Below are 20,217 nucleotides of genomic sequence, written 5' to 3' on the forward strand. Positions count from 1 at the left end.
TTTAACGTCTTCGGTTAATTTGTTAACGTATTGTATTAAAGAGAATGCGGAATATCCTTTTCCTTTGCCATTGATTATTTTGTTTATAACGAAGATCAGAAATTAGCTAACCTAAAAAAATGTTTTTGTTTAGCCACTTTTCTCCTTTACCGCTTTATCTTACTGATAAAATTTTGGAGTAAAGGTTTGTGCTGAAACCGAATTTACAGAAAATCAATTAGATGCAGAAACATATTCGTGTTATAGAGGCGTGGCAGAAAAACGGCGATTTTATAAAATCAGTAATAAAATCAGGAATTTGTATTTGTCGAATTACAAATACAGTACGTACATAGCATGCCTTTTATTTTTTTGACGATGATATCGTCGCGGTCACCTCAGGATCTCATCTTCGTTACCACCTTTACGCAGGTATTCTTCTAATCTTTCACTTTATATTTTACATTACCCGATGTAATATCTGCGAAGGAATTCTGACAATTTCTTCATGAATTCTTTCTTTCAACTCTTCAATATTGTATGAGCGAAGAGAGTACTCTTTGCTTTTTAAACGCTTTTTTAAATATTTTTTTAATGTTGTTTATAAATATTAAAATGCAGTTTTACTACGTCTATTGGCACCGCCTTGTTACCTTGACGTCCATCAGTCAAAAAAGTTGCAATCATGTCAGCCAGTGGCGGAATTCCGCACAGGCGCACGAGGCGCGCGCCTGGGGGCATCTTAAATCGAGGGGCCTTAAATTTCAGGTCTCAGAAAGAAAAAAAAAGTTGCTTCATTTAAAATTTTTACACTCATCTTTATTACCGTTACTGAATAAAACTATAATTTAAGATGAGAAGTTAGTAAACTCTTATGCGAATACCCCTACATATTATATGAAATATCTATGCGAACTAAGTGAATCTGAAGTAGAATACATATTATTATTAATGCTTAAATTAAACACTTGAAGTGTTTTCCTAGTGGAGTCACAGGGTCCGTCACAGGGTCCTTCACTCGTTTCCACGAGTGAAGGACCCTGTGACGATATTGCTCAAGAAACGATATTAGATTTGTTCGCGGAGGCAGTTCAAAACTATTCGCAACTAATTGGGAACCAATAAGCAAGCTCAGTAGTCTTTGAAAGCCTCTGAAATCACTACTGTGCTGGCTCACATGAGCATCGTCTTTTTTAATAGCTTTCGGTAACATTTCACTCACGAATCTGTTACAAATTACTAGAGTTTGGTGTGGTTGGTGTTTTAGTGTAGGAGTATTTTTGTTTTGTTATCAAGTAAGTATCTGTAATATTTTATGTATTGTTGATAAAAACAAATAAATAAATTTTCTGTTTATACAGAAAATTTATTTATTTTCTGTACAACCGGGATGGCCAAACGGTCAGAGGAGTTCATAAGAGGAGACTACAAGAAACAGCACCGTATTCAGCAGTCACAGCTTGAACCTCGGTCACTCAAGGCACGTGTACTTATGCACCCGCGCGCCTGACCACTAGGCTATGGCGGCCTTAATCTATTTATGAAAACTGAATTGTTTGACGAGGCGTGACATTTATAGCAACTGATAATTGTGAATTATTTTTTTAATTCCCAATTAATAAAATATGTATTAAAGAATTGCGCAACCAAAATGATTAAAACCGCAACACCAAATCTAGAGCGCATGCTATAGTAAAAACGTGTGCGTAGAATGCACACTGTAGTGGTACCGAAAATATTTAAAGGGGGGGCTCAAATTTGAATTGCGCCTAGGGCTTCTGAAGTGCTAAATCCGCCACTGATGTCAGCATAGTGACCTGACTTCACAGTCGTTATTCTTACATTATCATCTTCAAAAAATATGGGCCGATAATGCAGTGAGATGAAGCTGCAATCCACACTGTGCGTGAGTTTTTTTTTTTTTTTTAGTTTGTATAATCACCGACTTTCACAGACCGAAAAAACCTGACTTCGAATTCCGTCAATGATGCAAGGAATTTTTTATGAGCCTCTTTCACAACGTGACTTGGTTAATCGGTCTCGGGAAAGAATAGCATGATTTTTTCTCCCGCAAACCCAGGTTTTTCGTCCAGCAAACAGCAAATCAACCATAGAACATGCAATTTACTGACCTATATATATGACACAATATGGTCTAAGTCACTGATGCACCTAAAACCACCTACAACAAGAATTGGTGGGTCATATAATCGGCGAGGTTTTCTTTCGACTAATAACGAAGGTTTTGTTTATTCACAAAATCGTTCAGATGAAAATTAGTTTCATCAGACATCCATAGATTGAAAACAAAATGTTCGTCATGATCCATCTGAGTTAGCATTTCTTGAGAAAAAATTTGTTTTAATTTTGAGGTTTTAATTGTTAATAGTACCTGTACCTTGTAAGGATGGTGTGAGCCTTTCGCTTACTATAATAAGGTCGATTTCTACGGGATTGGAGAAATCACTAGATGCTGAGAATTTGGTTAGCGGTATCGTTGGTAGAACTTAAGAAAATGATTAACTAACGGCAGGTGAAGGCCAAAAATGTAGAGAACCATTCAAGTGGATATGAACAGTCTGGAAATCAGGGATTAATTGAAGTGGGATACAGTAAATGAAAGCCTTTATATAACGGGGAGGCCCGAGGAAAAGAGAGTTAGTCGTTCGTGAGGTTTGGTATGAAAAGGTTGCGGTAGGGTTTTTTGTCTTGGGAGAAGTCGAGTAGTGAAGTTGGGGTCGATGAGTGGTTTTTTTTTAATGGCTCGGTAGCGCGGTGGTGAGATTGAAGAAAAGTGCAAGAAATTTTTCTTAAAAAAAAAAAAAAAAAAAAGAGGTAACGAAGAGTTGCTGAGGCCACGGAATTTCATGGAGTCCAGATGGAGTGCTAGGACTGAAAGCGTTTGAGCAGAGAAAGTGCCTGATTTAAAGAGGGAAGACACGTCATCCGAATAATAGGAATTTCCAGAATCTTCGAACCTCAGCAGTTATTCCAAGAAGGAAAAAGAGGAGCCTAGACCTTCCTGAACCGTGAATAAAAAACCCTAAACTTATTTCATTACAAAGAAAATGAACTAATGGACATAATTTAGAATAACCGTTTCCCGAGGCTGTTCTGTCTTCCTACTGAAGTAAAACTGGGACTGTACTAATTGTCTATGCCGCAGGTTTTAACCCCTTTGACTAGAATTTGTAAATATTTGACTGATGTTAATTAGCTACAGTTCGAAAGTTATAGATTTGTGTGATGGAGAATTAAGGTAATATGAGATAAAGGTTGAGTAACAATTGATTTGTTAAAGGTGATCTAGTCTGATGATTGTTTCATTTAATTATAAGAATGGTATCATAAGGAAACTTTCCTATATGTTTGTTAGAATAACCCACTGTTAAGAAATTGTCGCATTGAAGCTTCCTTTTGTTAAGTTATGTGTGATGTTTAATTTGTTTCACTCTGCTCACGTTTTCTCTCAGAACTTAGGAATCTTTTAGTGGCCAGAGGCCCTATATAGAGATGTACTATCACTTTTTATATATATCAATTAAGGATTGAAATTTAATTTTTTTTTTCTTTAATTTCTTTAATTATTTCTTTTCTTTAATTAGTATTTCTTTAATTAGTATATCAATTTAATTAGTATATTAGAATTTCTTTAATTAGTATATCAGGTAGATTCTTTTTTGCACGTGCGTTGAATCCTTCTTGCTTGCGCTCTGGCCTTCTTAAGCCATTATTGTTGTTGTAGTAGAGTTTTAGGAGCATCAGAGGCTAAGGCCATATTGCTCCGTGTATACTGTTTGTAAATTGCGTGTGTTCTATGGTTGATTTTTTGTTTGCTGAACGAAAAACGATGCTACTCTCACCTGAGACCGACTAAATCAGTCACGTTGTGAAAATGGCCCATAAAAATTCCTCACGCTATCGACAGGACTCTAACCCAAGAGTGGGGAGGATGGTGGTTCTACTAACTGTGTTGTACGAGTCTGAGGTTTTCAGTAGTGGGGTATCTACCAAATTTATTTATTTGGCTTGCTCTTTCCTCGCTGTAGTACACTTTTTATTCCACCAAGGTTTTAAGAGTTTTGGAAAGTGATGAGGTGTTAGGTTTTATATATTGGGTATTGTCTTAAGTATCGTTTTAGGTATTGTCTGATTCGTTGCATGTGACTTTTTTTTCTGTAACATAAGTTACTGCACTGTCGATTGTTCCTTTACTTATTATTCCTAAAACTAGAGCTGCCAATTTTCGAATTTTCCCTAGCTTGCCCTTTCTGGTTTCCTTGGGATCCTATGTGCATAACTGGAATTTCTTTAATTAGAGTGATAAGTATACGATAATTATCGCTAAGTAGTTTCGAGTTCAAAATGGGAATAATGTCAAAGCTGCAAACAGAGAGGTCTATTTCTGAGCTCGTGTTGGTTGAAATAGATGTATTCGCTGTTGAGGACAGATAGATTATTTTGATCCAGTAATTTTTTTATAATCTGTCCTTTTCCATTCATATTGCTATTCCTCCATTGCGGGCTATGTGCTTTTAGTTCTCCGAAAAGGCAAAAAAAAAAAAAAAAAAGAGTTGATAGTTTATTGTATGAGGTCATCTAATTCTTTATATCGTATTTCTTTGTTTAGGACAAACAAACTTTTGGAGAAATGTTAATGCTAAGTAGACCGTGGTACATACTGTGAAATGCATACTTATGACAATTCGAATGGCAGTTGTTTCTAGAAGGCTGTTCAATTGAACTGCTTTAACTCGGATTGTGTGACATTAGGTATTGTCTGGTATTAGGAATCGATTTAGGTATTGTCCGATTCGCTGCATGTAATATTATTTCTGTAACATAAGCATATTCACGTATTCTGTGTTAAGTTTTTCGATTTCCAGTTGTGCTCTTTTATATTGCGTTCTGAGGTTACCTCTTTTCGGGCATACGATAGCTTATTTGTATTGTTTGAATCGACTGCTATCTTGGCTTCTTGATAGGTAACATTGTTCTTCGCTTTTTATTTTTTCCATAATTCATAATTTTTTTTTTTCATAATTCTTTATTACCTATCTGTGCAACATGTAGCACATGTTGCACAGGTAGGAAAATCTATACATGATGTCTATGAATAGCCGAATTTTTGACGGATTTCGGGGGATTTGTAGGGATTCAACACTTTACATTTGTAAAGTGTTGAAAGTCAAATTCCAATATTCTAATTGGTATGGCATTCCCATCTTCCTTGAAGGAGATGCATTTGACGGCAGCTCTTACTCCTAAAGTATTTCATCTTTTATCACATTTAATAAGCCCCATTCGGCGGTTACTTCCCTGGATTGTATGGGGATAACTGTGACCGGGATTCTGACAAAGTTTTATGGTTCTTGGTAAATTCTCTGAATGTTTGGTATTTGCTGTTAATAGGTGTCCAGATTGTAGTTGTTTGACTGATTTTGGAGTTCAAATGCCTTCTGACTGAAGAATTGAGACATTATTTCACCATTCTGTTGTCATATGGAGTGAATTACTAGATATAATTGAATTGGATTTAAGTTCGTTTCTGTTGCATGTCTCTTTGCACTACTCCTTGTTGTGTCGTCTTTTCTTCTGTTTTCTTGAGTAATCGTCTGGTCGTAATAGAACATTATTAAAAGCAGTTTAATAAAGCGCTATATTGTTTATTTATTGTTTTATTTTCTATATTGTTTTATCTTTTAGACGGGAAATTAATTTTAAATTGCAGAATTTTAATTACAACTGTATAATATTAATATATTAAGTATTCTTCTCCAATATACACGGAAAGGACAGAATTCATGAGATACTTGGTTTCTGGGCAACGCGACGCTTCCACCCTCTCGCCAATGGACGATCCCATCGCTAGGCGGGTACACCTATGAGCCAAAACATTATGACCACCTATCTAATATGATGTTAGTCATCCACGTGCAGCCAAAACAGCTCGTACCCGGCGCTCATGGAAGCTACAAGATTTCTAAATGTGTCTTGTGGTATCTGGTACCAACACGTAACCAGCAGATTCTTTGTAAGGTCCGTGGTTGAGACGCCACAGATCGGAGTTGCTGTTCCAACACAAACCACAGATGCTCGATGGGATTGATTTCTGGGGAATTTTGAGGGCAGAGCAATACCTGGAAATCTTCCTCATGTTTCGAAAACCAGTCTCGAAAAATCCGGGCGGTGTGGCCTGGCGCATTATCCAGCTGAAAGACGGCACTGTCAGAGGGGAAGACCGTTGCCATGAAAGGGTGTACCTGTTCAACAATGATGTTTAGGTAACTAACTATTATTTTTAGCTCACCCGAATAATTAAATTCATCTGCCGTACTGTGTCTTATGTCTATTCATTGCGTGTGTTCTTTGGTGGATTTGTCCATTTTGATGGACGTAAAACCCCAGTTTCTGGGGGAAAAACCTGCTATCTACGCCTAAGACCAACTTACTCAGCCAAGGAGTGAAAAAAGTCGATTAATGTGCTTCGGGATTCGAGCCCGGGCTTTTTCCACCCGGTGTAGGGTGAACGGTGACGATACCACTGTGCCGCGCAGACTTGTCCCAGTACAATATTATTTTTATTATTATATTAGGGTTACCCATAAATGATTACATTAACCAGTATTCGTGTCTGTAAATTGTGTGTGTTCTCTGGTCGATTTGCCTTTTTTGCTGGACAAAAAAACCGAGTTTTCTGTTTAGAAAACCTTCCTATCTACACCTGGGACCGACTATCCCAGCCACGGAATGAAAAAAGCCCACTAAAGTTCCTCGCGTCATCGAAAAGGCTGGATTCGAACCAAGGCCTTTTCCACTCGGTGGGGGAGGGCGGTGACGATACCACTGTGCTACTCGCGCAGACTCCCAATAGAATAGAAAAAAAATCCAGGAATTTTGAAAAACGGCACCAGGAATTTCTCCCATCTCCACAAATGTTCGCTGTATCGAGGGACAGTACTCTGTCAAGGCCAAAGATTTAAAAGTGTATGAACCATGGATCATGTGCTGTGCAATATGTTGTGCTCATTGTTCTTCTGGCCTATTGGCTGTGGGGCCCCTAAAGTGTAAAGTGTATTTAGTGTCTAACGGCACCAGGGGTTTCCCCCATCTCCGCATTGCTTTCATTGTGGGTGTACCTGTTCGCTGGGAAGGCCAGAGATTTAAAAGTATATGGATATTGTACATGTGTAGTGTTGTGTTCTGTTGTTCATCTGGCCGTTTAGCCGCTGAACCCCTACTGAGGCCCAACGTTGCCCACACTTGGCCCTGTGGAGGCAGACCAGGTACACCAGTATTTTTAGATAAGTATTCAGGCAAGTCCTGCCACATAATTTCCTGAGAAATTAAGTGGCTAGGACCTATATATAAAAAAGTGGGGGGGGGGGAATAAACGCTAGAATCAAGTGTGTCGAGTGTGGCATTTTAAATTTTTCGTTGTGTAGAGCATTCGCTTTTCGCTGGAGATATAGGTAGAGTAGGGGAGGAGAGACGGAAGGCTGGGGAAAAAGACAGAAATATGGGGTCAATAGGGAAGGCAACCCTAGGCATATCAGTGGGGCATGCCCATGCCCCACCAGAGGGAAAAGAGGGATGGTAGGGAGGGGAGGGGGCAGACAGACCGTCTCCTCACCCCACCAGGGATTGGGTAAGAAAGTGGGCTGGGCAAGGGAGCCCCCCAAGTTCGCCATAGCGGCAATTTGCAGTGCCCGCCAACAAGTGCAGTCCGATGCTGACTCGTTGGTGGGGCATAGTCCCCTTCTAGGTGTGTAGGTTCTATCTGGTGTGAGTTCATTCTGGGAGCGACCACATCCTGGCTAGTGCCACTCCCATTAGTTCCTAGGTCCATGCTGTTTCAGTGATAGTATTGGTGTTCCATTTATTCTACTGCATATTACGCCGTTTTTCCTTAGTATTTTGCCATCATTTCTTCTGTGTTGATGTTCATTATCAGTTTACCTTTAGTTATTATTATTTATTATTCGTTATGGATGGCTATTTCTGTTCGTCGTCTATTGAAGACGTCAAGTGCAAATCGGCTGAGGGCTTTGTATTCATCTTCTGAATCCAGTAGATGGTACTCTTGATTTTTCGGCAAGTATTGAATCTCAGTTATAAGTCTACTTCTGTGTTCTTCGTAGCATTCACAGTCGTGCATAATATGCTTCCAGGTTTCAGGCTCTCCACAGGTGCAATCCTGATATTATTTCACATACAACACCAAGGAGATACCACTGTGAGCAGTGTAGAGTGTGTTTAGTGGCAAACGGCACCAGGCTTGTCCCCCATCTCCACATAATATACACTGTGGGTGTGAAACAGAACACTGTCAATGCCAGAGGTTTAAAAGTGAATGGATTTTGTATAGGTGTAGTGTCATGTACCGTTGTTCCTCTTGTCACTTAGCCTCTGGGTGGCTAATGGTACCCAACATTGTCCACACTCTGCCCCATGGAGGCAGACCAGGTACACCAGTATTATAGTTATTTACTATGGCAGGTCCTACCACCTAATTTCCTGCGATTTCAGTGAATGGACCTAAAAAAAAAGTTATAGCTAGGAGTGAGCCAAAAGGAGTACTATTTAGTTAATTGATGTTATTAAGTTTTTGGGTTTGGGCTCAAACAATTTAGAGATGATTCGAAAATTAGTTGTTGTAAGTTAGAGAGAGAGAGAGAGAGAGGTGTGGGAGAATGAAGACTGTAGGAAAAGACAGAGATAAGGGGTCCTTAGAGAAGATGATCCCATAATCAGTGGAGATGGCCCATTCTCCACAGAGGGAAAATAGGGGCGGTGTGGGGGAAACAGACCAGGAGTCACCTCCCCATCCCGCCCGGGGAGTGGAGTCAAAGGACCACGCAAGGGAGTGTGGCTACGAATGTCTAATGGCCGAAGGCTTTCACGCTTTTCGCTCAAAATCTCTTCGCGAATCAAAGAGCACTTCCACCACCCTGAAACAAACTTCAGACTTTGGACCACCGATGGACACAAAGAACACAACTGTCTATTGACGACCAGCTGAGTGACTACAGGACTTGAACACAAGTGGTGGGGACAGCCTACAGCAACTGAAAGACAACTGATCCTAACTGGATGCGACCAAACACTGGGACCTAGATGTAGCTGGCCTGTCACGTGCAGGTGACGCATCCTGGCCTCTGCCGAGACTAAGTCCACCACCTGGAGAGTCAAAGTGATTGACTTAGATTGCAGCCTTGCTGCCAACTAGCCAAATGGAGACCCAGGTCCGACACCTTTCTGGGCCTGCTTTATCTCCTTTTCCCGGCGGAGGACACCCTTGTCCCCTCCTCTCCCTGCAAAACCCACTTTCCCTCTGGTGTGGTATGGGCACACCCACTGAACATTTGGGGGCCACCTTCTCTATCGGTCCCTTTCTTCCTTTTCTGCCCTCCAGCCTTCCTTCTCCCCACCCAAATCTGTCTACCTTCACAGTGCACAGCCCCACATGTCAAATTCTAACTACACCAAAATTGCTTGCCCGACCCTTTTCGGCCAAAAATAAAAGTTATCCAGCGTACGATCCTTTCTCGCTCTTAAGGCTATGATCTCTATGACCAAACAAAACACGAACAGCGATTAAAGTAATGTTTTTTTTTTTTTTAGGTCCTAGCCACTGAAATCTGAGCAAAGTAGGTGGCAGGACCTGCCAGAGTACTGATTCCTTACTGGTAACACCTGGCTAGCCTCCACGTGGCGCGGTATGGGCAACATCGGGTCCCATCAGGGGCCCAATGGCCAATAAGCCAGATGAACAATGGGCACAACAGACTACACTATACACGATCCACTCACTTTAAATCTCTGGCTTGACAGGGTGCTGTCACTCGATACAAATAACACCACATAGATGGGAGGAATCCCAGGAGCCGCTAGACCCGCAACATACCAAATACCAAAAATGTCTAATGGCAGCATCTGAGCTGTGCTGATGGTTGTGTCACTCCTGGGATGAACCAAGGAAGGAGTTGTATGGCATTATTCCGCGGAGGTTTACGGTTGAGGTAAATTTCGTTGCCTGGAAAAAAGATCTTGGACAAACTTGCAAAAGGCACAGTAGTCTTGCTCGTGTTCCAGAAGGTGGTTTTCTTTATCCTGTGGAAGGTAATTAATCTATGTAATGAGAATGCATTAGAGATCTTCGTAAAGTGGGCAGTGGCTAAAGATATCCCTACATAAGGTGGTCTCAGGTGTCCTAGGATCCACAGTTACACAGAGGGTTGTCTGTTGTATGGAGGGAAGTTAGTTTTGTACGAATGGAACCATGCCCTGTGAGAAGGAAGGTGGTTTGTAGGCCCGTGGAGAACCGTGTCGGGCATTTGGGATAAACTCTTTGGACTTCTGGAAGAAATTTTCAGGTTATAGCCCCCCTTTGTAGACTCCGTCTACCTAGTCTGCCCGACTTTCAACAACAAGTTCTGTTGTTCAGTGAATCAGAGATAAAGTCTAATATTGGGTTGATTTTTCTTTGAAGACTAGATAGAGAAGATCTGTGTGGACAGTTTCTATGTCTAAAGGTAGTACACCTGCTAGGACATGCAGGGCATGGGTTGAGACCGTGGGACAAGCTCGTGTTATTGTTAAGAGGATAGCGTGCTGGATGGTTTCTAGCTTTCAGCGATTGACGACAGTCTGCATCTTTGTGAACCACACCCTGAAGCGTAAGTGTTGGCAGGGATTAAAATTGCCTTATAGAACAGCGCCAGCGTGCACTTTTTGAGGTCCCAATCACGCCTGGTTCCCTTGGCCCCTAGAGCAGTGTAGTTTGTGATCTTCTTACGTAGGTTGAAAAAGTGCGATAGGAAAGATAGATTTTTGTCGATGACTAGTCAAATGTATTGCATTTGGGCTTGTAGATTTATGGTAGTGGTATCTGTAGTAGTGCCATGGATCTTTATCTGCAGCGGTATGGTTGGTGCAAGCGTGCCCCTCAGTAAGACAGAGCAGGTCTTAGCAGGTGAGACATTCAGTTGGTTATGAGTCAGCACAGGATTTTCAAAGCTCTCTAAGAGAGCGCTGGAATCTGTCCCCAGCATTAAGATCAGGTCATCCACATACGCTTGTAATTGGACTTCTCCAAGGTCGATGTTCAAGAAACCATCCAGGACGTAGTTCCAGAGCAGGGGGCCCTAGAATGGAATCCTGTGGGCAGCCTCGGTATATATACGTCTCGAAATGTGACTGCAGTGGGTCTTCGCCATGATATTTCTATCGTAAAGATAGCTACTGATGCAGCAGCTATCTTTACGTATATATGTTCTTCTGAATCTTGGCTCGTCTGAGTTGACCACGGCCACCATTAGGCGTTGAATGCCCCAGCGAAGTCCACAGATATTGCCAAGAAGTGTTTTTGTTGCAGTTTGTGGCTGTGGCTATAATATTTCCTAGTGCATAATTCTAATATTTCCCAGTGCATTAATACCATTCTAACACAGGAAATTCAAAATAGCTTAAATTCTATGATGGCACTTGAATATGTTAATTTTATACAGACTCATCTTTTCCTCGTAATGCAACAGTCTGCCAAAAGAACACAACCAAAAAAGTTTTCGTTCCTTCGTGGACGCCCAAGATGTCCTATTTGAGGATCCAAGTTTTCCATGCGAGAAAGAATTATCAGAGGAAGAATCACTTATCAAATGCAGATGTACAGAAACTATAAAGAAACATATAGTAATCTTAGGAAAAGATAAGGAAATTGCCAAATCTAAATTTAATTGTTGGAAAACTTGGTGAAAATAATAGGAAACATGGAACCGTGGGTTTTAATAAACCATTTAACAAGAAACAAAATGATTGCTAGCGATGTATATAACATTATCTTGGTACAATGTCAGGAAACTCGTGAATGGGAGATGACAATTGAATCTATTGTCTATAATCTTTTTCCTAAAGATATCCCTGAACTTGACACACCGGAACAACAGGAGATAAGGCAAAATAATGAAATATATCAAGGTCCTACGGACATTGAACCGTTTCACTCTTTTGGATCTTGGAACTGCTATTAGTAAACTAAATAGTCCCGGCACAGATCTGATTGAGAACCTTATTACAGTCACATTTTTTTTATCTTTACCCACAGATCTTATTAAATCTTATGAATAAATGCCTCCTAGAGGGACTTTTTCCTTGGCAGAGGAAAGTGGCTCTGTTAAAGATCCTTCATAAGCCAGGGAAACTAACATCGGATCCCGAAAATAGGCTTATAGACCTATTTTGCTGCTGGCAATCTTAGGAAAGCTCTTTGAGAGTCTTTGGCACCAATACTTCAAAAAATGCTAGAAGAAAAACAACTCTGTTCTAAATTTCAGTTTGGTATTAAAAAGGGAAAATCAACTAAGGAAGCAATAACAACTCGGACTTCTTTTGCACAAACTCTGCATCCAAATATGTACTGACTGCGTTTGTGGACTTCGAGGGTTCTTTCGACTCGTTGTGGTATGAGCGCCCTCAGGTCATTGAGGTCTGCAAATTGCGACGATTATGTCTACAAAGTCTTACTGTCTTATTTTTGTGAACGTTCAATCAAGGTTAGTGCTAAGCATCTTATAATTCTCAGTTTTCCAGAAGATGCCCCCAGAGGTGCTTGTTGGGGCCTCTCCTCTGGAATGCAGTCCTGGATCAATGGCTCTTGAGAACACATCACAATGTACTCAAAATTACTTACGCTGTTGACCTGTTGGTGGCTGTCGAAGGAAGGTCAAGAAAAATCCTTGAAAGGAAGATGCAACCTATTATCAATGATTTGTTATCCTGGGCCAATACTAACAAACTGAAAATTTCTCATAGCAAGAACAAATTTTTTATGACTTTTGGCAAATTTAATTATAACAGACCTCCCAGTATCCTACTCGATAATAGACAGATACCTTATGTACCTCAGACCAAATATCTAGGTGTTCTATTTTAGATGATAGGATGAGTTTCCAGCCACATGTCTCATTTTTTTAATTTAAACAAAAAAATTAATTCGTAATTTTACTTCATCGGTGGTCAGGATCTCCAGAAAAGATTGGGGCCTGACTAAGAAAACTTTATTACTATACTACAAAACAATTTTCCTGCCTGTGGTATCCTATGCAGCTAGTGTCTGACACCAAAACATTATCAAAGTAAAGATGAAAACTAAGTTAATTTCTTTGCAGAGATCCGTATTACTGACGATACTTAATATTCCTAGAACCACTGCAAACACTGCCTTACAAGACTTAGGAGGAGTGATGCCCTTAGATCTATACATTACATATTGTGGAATGCTGTAAAAACTAAAGAAGAGTCTATCGATTACTGTGTACTGCAAATTATATAAAACAGGAAAAGATTAAAATTTGGAGAGCGCTAACAGGAATATGGCAACAAAGATGGGATGAGAGTCAATATGGCCTAACCACAAAGTGAGACATTCAAGAAGCTGATTACTTAGCATCTCCAGGTATAAATTTATGGTTCATGTCTAAGATGCATACCTCCTATTTGTAAACGGGGTATGGCTCCTTGAAGGCTAAGCGTGGTGTTCTTGTTTATACTCCGGAAGGTTAATCGTATTTAGCAGTCACAGGCTTGATTCCCGATCCATTCAAAGAGCGCGTGCTACTGCACTCTCGCTCCTGACCACCCAGCTATGTCATGTTCCGTGGATAGCAATGTTTCAGATTCGGGAGAAGGTAAAGCTTGTGATACAAACCTAAATAACTTTAAGGGATATGTATGGGTAGTAAACTGTTGAAGATTACTTGGTCTCAACTGCATCTACAGTAATGTCAAGAATGTTGTCAATAAAATGGCAAAATTTGAATTCCAGATTAGAACTAATGTTGATATAATATGGCTAACAGAAACGTGGTGCTACCTAGAAATTGGCGATGACGAGTTCCACTACGTTATGGCTAATGAATTATGAATGATAGTAAAGATAGAAGGATTAATTTAACTTCCAGTATGCCTGCTCGGCACAACATTTTTTTTTTTTTTTTTGCCGGTGCAGCGAAAGCCTGTTGCTTCCTTGCACTATATGGCGAATACTATTACTATTACTATTACTAAAAACTAGTTGAGACACTGTAAACTGACAAATCAATCATTATATTTCTGCTACTACAAAATTTATTCAATGTTATAGAGTTTATAAAAATAAGGGGATATGTCTTTTTATATATATTCCAGGAAAAGCGAGTACACAATCTTCATGGCAGGACTAAAGGTTAACCAAAGAAATGCTAAACTGTACAACAACGTTGGACATGCCCTAGAGAGTCAAGGCAAATATTATGATGCGCTGGATTATTTTTTGACGGCAACAAGGTTTGTATTACCTTGATAAATGAAAACAAAATCGTTTTAATTTTAGTAGATAGTGGATAAACCGTTGTTAAACCAAGATGTATCATAAAAATTCTGGTGTGGACCCAATATTGTATCAATCACAAATGTTCAAATATTTTTATCATCACAACTTCTTCAATACATATGGTTATGAATGATGAAAATATGCTGTTTAAGGGCATCCAGATCCCATCTAGGTTTCTTTATGTCGCTCATATTTTGTTATATACGTTCGTCAAAGCTGATTTATCGTGTAAAGAAAAATGATTCTTCGAGATCTGTAGCATTACCTGTTACGATCTAATGAGCGCCCTGCTGAAGGGCTTTCATTACGCATAAATGGTAGCACGTAAAAGGCGTAAAATCTATTCCCAATTTAGCAATAATTATTTCTCCTCTGCTGCTCTTTCGTATGGTACTGGAATCTCATATTTGTGAATTACGTTTTGTTTCGTGTAATTCCTTGCAAGTTTTATTTCTCCAATTTCTCTTTATGTCTTCATCTTCACTTGACGTCTCCGGATTTACGATAGATTCACAACTAGGTAACTATCGACTTCTTTTTCACTAGATCTAACCCTTCTCCGTCCATTGTCGTAATGTAGTTGGTAACATAGAGTTTCTCCTTCTTTTTGCAAAACCTTCTTTTCGTTTTCACACAATATAAAAATAAAAATAAAATGAAGAAGAAAATTACGTTAAAATTAGATTTTTTATTTTATTTTTAATTTTGAGAATTTGTATTTATGTTTAAAAATAGAAACTTGAAATAACAGCATTGTTCTCTATTACACGCAACTCTTATATGCAGCAATTCCATAATACCTGTATAAAATTTAAGAAGATGCGCAAGATTTTTCGAGCAGTTGAAAATACGATGTAATCAGACATTAACAAATAAGATAAAGACAGCATGCAGCGCAAAGAAAGAAATACACAAATAGATATTGCATTACATATAACACTGAACAACAAATTTTGAGTCATATCTTGTTACGGGCATGAAAGTAAGTTTATTTTATAAAGTTCGGAAATAGTGCTTAAAATAGCAGATTGGCTCTTGTTTTCGAAAAAAGTATTTATTTATTTATTTATTTGTATATTTATATAATATATTTTTTATTTATATGACAGTAAGATGTAACTACGAACGTACCTGTATCAAACACGGGACCTTTTTGCCATTCGTTTGTATTCAGCTTCGGGAGCATCCCTTTTCACCATTCCCAAGCACTGTACAAAGTACTATAGGTTCTAATATCTCTCGTGTTTGGGGTTCACATAAAAAAAAAAAAAAATTCCACAATAATCAGATCAGTTAGCATGGCGGCACTCCATTTACTTTTGTTTCTTTGTTCCATCGCTCCGATGTCTTGATGGAAGCGCTCACTATGTTCGTCACTGACAGAACCACAGTTTGGTGGGAAGAAATCCAGGTGTGAATGCAAGAAATACATCGCCAATAACGTATTACGCCCCAGTTTTTCGTAAGAAGTAATGAATATCTCACAAGCTGCCTGTAGTTGCCGGCCCGTAACATTTCCTAGAAAACCAGTCAAAACATTTCGAAAGGCTTCCCACGCTGATTTCTCACTATCACTAAGGGCTGTTCCCCTTTGAAAAGTTACCGTAATTGTGTACCGATGAAAACGCCTGCCTTAATCTTCACTGTGCTAAGTCTTAGGAATTTATCCTACAAGTATGTGAATGGAGGACCGTTCACTTCCAAAGCTTTCACGAAATTTTTCAGTAGCAATTCCAAACTGGTTAGCCCCAGTTTGATGTGGAGTGGTGGAAGCATAACTTTATTTGGATCTACCACAGATTCAAATGCTACATTCTTCATTCCAGGTGTTAATGATTTTCGTTGAGGTCAACTCCTGGTGCGTATCCTTGTCACCAGTGGCGTAACCAGGTATCATCGTAACGGGGGGCACGGCGACCATGTCGAAGTGTCATCGTAAGGGAAGGGGGGCATAGCGACCAGTGAGTTTTTTTTAGAAAGCAGGAAGCGTTCAAAAAAAATTATGGTTAAGGAGGGGCATATGTCCCTTCTGCCCCCACTATATACACCCCTTACTTCCCAGGGTACTTCCCAGGGTACCACATGACAACACTGTTAACAGGACATGGCCCTTACAATGAAAAGCTTTTCGGGCTGGGTCTCACCGACGATCCCAGCTGTACATGTGGAGAGAGCGAAAGCTGGAGCCACATAGCTTATGAATGTCCACAATATGAGGACCTCAGAGGGATTCTCATAACAAGAATCAGATACCTTCCGAAGGGATTGGAGTCCCACTTCCTGGACTCAGAGGAAGAATACAGGGCGCTCTCCCTCTTCGCGCAGGATCTATTCCCCAGGAGGAAAATGCTAATTGCAATCTACAGCAATCAACACAGAGACTGACAAGAAACGCTACCAGATGAAACAGAAAATCGAAATTCTCGGGACACCAGACTCGACCAAATGGAACGCTGACAACTGGAAGAGAAGTTAGGACGGGGATTACCCCATGAGTGACATTGAAAACAGAGAAGAGACAAAAAGCAGCATAACTGCCAACAGACTGATGGCGACCTGAAGAGGGCACTCTAGCTCCCTTCACCTTTTATTCCCACATCCTTGGGGAGGGGGGGGGACGACCTTTGCTCCCTCCCCTTCTCGCCACCCTACATCTTCTACTCTGGTGGGGCATGGGCATGCCTCACTGAAAATTGGGGCTACCTACTCTATTGGTCCCATATTTCTGTCTCTCACCCCCCAGTCTTCTGTCTCCTCCCCACTTCTGTCTTTACGCTAACGAAAGCCCCACACAACAAAAATTAACGTGCCAAAAATCCTTTGAGCCTAAATTCGGCATAACAACCTTAGCGATCATACCCCCACGCCAACGTATATGTGTATGTATACACGTGTATGTAATTGTACATGTGTATATATATGTGTGTGCATCGTCACTAACCTAATGGATTTTTTTTTTTTTTTTTTTTTTTAGGTCCTAGCCGCCGAAATCTCAGGAAATTAAGCGGCAGGACCTGCCAGAGTAAATCTTAGTCTACTGGTGTTTCCTGGTCTGCCTCCACGGGGCGAAAGTGGGGCAACGTTGGGCCTCAGTAGGGGTCCAGCGGCTAAACGACCAGATGAACAACGGTACATGACACTACACATATACAATATCCATACACTTTTAAATCTCTGGCATTTCCCAGCGAACTGGTTCACCCACAATGAAAGCAACGCGGAGATGGGGGAAACCCCTGGTGCCGTTTGACCCTAAACACACTTTACACTTTACTTTATATACACCCCTGCTTGGCACGACTATCCCAGTCGCAGAGAAAGTAACAATACTTAGTGCAACCCTTTTCTAGTCCTAATAAAATAGTGATTACCTTTAAATTACCACATATCTGCCACTCATACTTCTGATAGTGTAGATCTAAGAGGATGTTCTCCCTGTTTGCTTTTGTTTCTTGTGTGTGTGTGTGTGTGTGTGTGTGTGTGTGTGTGTGTGTGTGTGTGTGTGTGTGTGTGTGTGTGTGTGTGTGTGTGTGTGTGTGTGTGTGTGTGTGTTTAATGGCGTACAAGCTATACTGGCTATAGTACGCCTGTCCACAGAGATGTATTAGGAAAAAATTCAGAATTGAAGGCATTTCAGTGTCATTTTAGAATCTATTCAGAAGAGATGATATGTTCCAATTTTTTCAGAAAACAGAAAATTTAATTGATGTTTGCCTTGTCGCCTATAATATGCTCTAGTGATATTGGTTCTTGCAGTTTATTCAGAGAAAGCAGGACTAATGTTCTGTTCTGGTTATATTGAGGACAGTCAACAAGAATATGCTTGATTGTTAGATGTACTGAGCAGTGTGGAAACTGAGGAGCATCATCACCTGTGAGTAGATGGAGGTGAGTCAGACGAGTATGTCCTATTCTTGCCGTGTGCAAGTACCACTTCTTCCCTTCTAGTTGGTTGGATGTTGAGTGGCAAAATTTTGGTTCCTGTTTCAACTGTAAAAGTTCGTTATTACTCTGGGTGTGCCATAGCTCTTTCCACTATTCGAGGCATGCTGCTTTTATGATGATATCATGGTTGGAATAAGGACAGAGGTCAAATCTAATGTTGAGGAATATTTTGCCGATATATCTGCCAGTTCATTCTCCTTTATCCCTGAATGTGCTGGAATCCAACAAAAGTTCACTAATTGTTGACGTTCAATTTTCAAGAGCAAGTTCCTGATTTGGTTTAAAATAGGGTGATTCGTATAGGAGGTATTTTGCATTGCTCTAATTGAGAGCAATGAAAAATACCTCCTATACGAATTAAATATTTGTAATTATTAAATTAAATATTTTGAAGATGGGTAAAGATTCAAATCTCCTAAAAGATGAAAGACTCCTAAAAATTAAATATTTTGAAGATGGGTAAAGATTCAAATTTTCTAGAACTAATTTTATTCCATGTAATTCTGCAGAAAAGTTGCTGAATATGACTTGCGTGGAGTTGGTTCAGGTTGAGAGTCGGTAGAAGATTCTTACCCCTTTGAAGAAAATAAGTATCAAAGTCAGTTGAGGAGGGGGAGTCCAAGGTGGATGAAAGTAATTCATTACTTGTTGACTTTCTTGTATTTCATTACTTGTTGACTTTCTTGTATTTCATTACTTGTTGACTTTCTTGTATTTCATTACTTGTTGACGTGAAGAGGAACTTTCCAACTCTGTGATATTTCAAAAAGCCGTAGGCTTGCTGGCCTTATTTTATTAGGTTTATTTCTGTATATATTAGGTAGCTGAGGATTGAAGAGGTATGGGTGAATAGGATGCAAACAGCAACTTTTTATTTTGGCTGCATACTTCAGTAGTAACTTTTTCCTGCGGAGGTGCAAAAGGGGTTCGTGAGCTTCAATATATAGACTGTGAGTTGGAGATGTCATGAAGGCTCCAAGTGCAATCCGTAGTGCACTGTGTTGTATTGGATCCAGCAACGTAGTACACTCTTTCAGGCAGAACAGCAGACTGGAGCACCATAATCCAAACGGGATCTAATAAATGCTCTATATAGTCGAAGCAACGAGGTACGATCTGCTCCCCAAGACAGGGCGGATAAAGCTCTTAGTATGTTGAGCTTTTTGAGACAGCTATTACGTACAAATGTAATATGTTCAAGGAAGTTGAACTTCTTTTCAAGGGTTAATCCCAAGATTCTGATGTTGCTGACAATCGGAATGGTAACGTAAGGTGTATGGTGTGTTGAGAGTCTAACGGCTCCTGGGGTTTCTCCCATCTCCGCATATTTTCTATGTTTCGGGTAAACCTGAGATTTTGATATTAAACGCCATATAGACGTTTTGATATAGACGCCAGGCCCCTAATGGCAACTGACTTCTCCACACCCTGCCACGGGGAGGCTGGCCGGGTGTACCAAGTGAGGCTATTTTACTCTGGCAGGTCCTGCCACTTACTTTCCTGAGATTTCATTGGCTAGGACCTAAAAAAAATAATAAATAAAACAATATATATATAAATATATATATATAAGTATTACAAAAAATAAAATGAAATAGAAGAAAATATAAATGAAGCAGTTATTAACCCCAAAATGCCAGGACTAGATGAAGAAAATAAGAGAGAAAGAATGTTAAGAACATAAAAAAAAAAAAAAAAAAAAAAAACATCAAGTAGAATTAAGGCTGAATTAAAGCTGAATTAACAGGCCAATCATTTGTACAAAAGCTGAAAAGGAAATGACTGAAAGTGAGAGGATGGTAATAAAGATAAATAAAAAATAATTATTAAAAATTAAAAATTAAAAATTAAAAAAACTACAAAATTGGCACATAGATCAGCTATTTCATCGGGGGGCTACCCTGATCATGTACCAAACACTGTGT

The 20,217-nt window shown here is 39.8% G+C and overlaps 1 protein-coding gene across 1 annotated transcript in view; it reads left to right on the forward strand.

Annotated features, from left to right (window-relative positions):
* The window catches only part of LOC150084481 (protein O-mannosyl-transferase Tmtc3-like), a 775,447-nt gene that overhangs the window by 503,617 nt on the left and 251,613 nt on the right, over window positions 1-20,217 (forward strand). The window contains exon 12 of the mRNA XM_090376259.1: window positions 14,164-14,301. Coding sequence (XP_090232385.1) covers window positions 14,164-14,301 — 138 coding nt within the window. The remainder of the gene's footprint in view (window positions 1-14,163; window positions 14,302-20,217) is intronic.

The sequence above is a fragment of the Mastigoproctus giganteus genome, chromosome 6 (genome assembly GCF_048544385.1).
Source record: "Mastigoproctus giganteus isolate SK-2022 chromosome 6, ASM4854438v1, whole genome shotgun sequence".
In the NCBI taxonomy this organism is placed as follows: Eukaryota; Metazoa; Arthropoda; class Arachnida; order Uropygi; family Thelyphonidae; genus Mastigoproctus; species Mastigoproctus giganteus.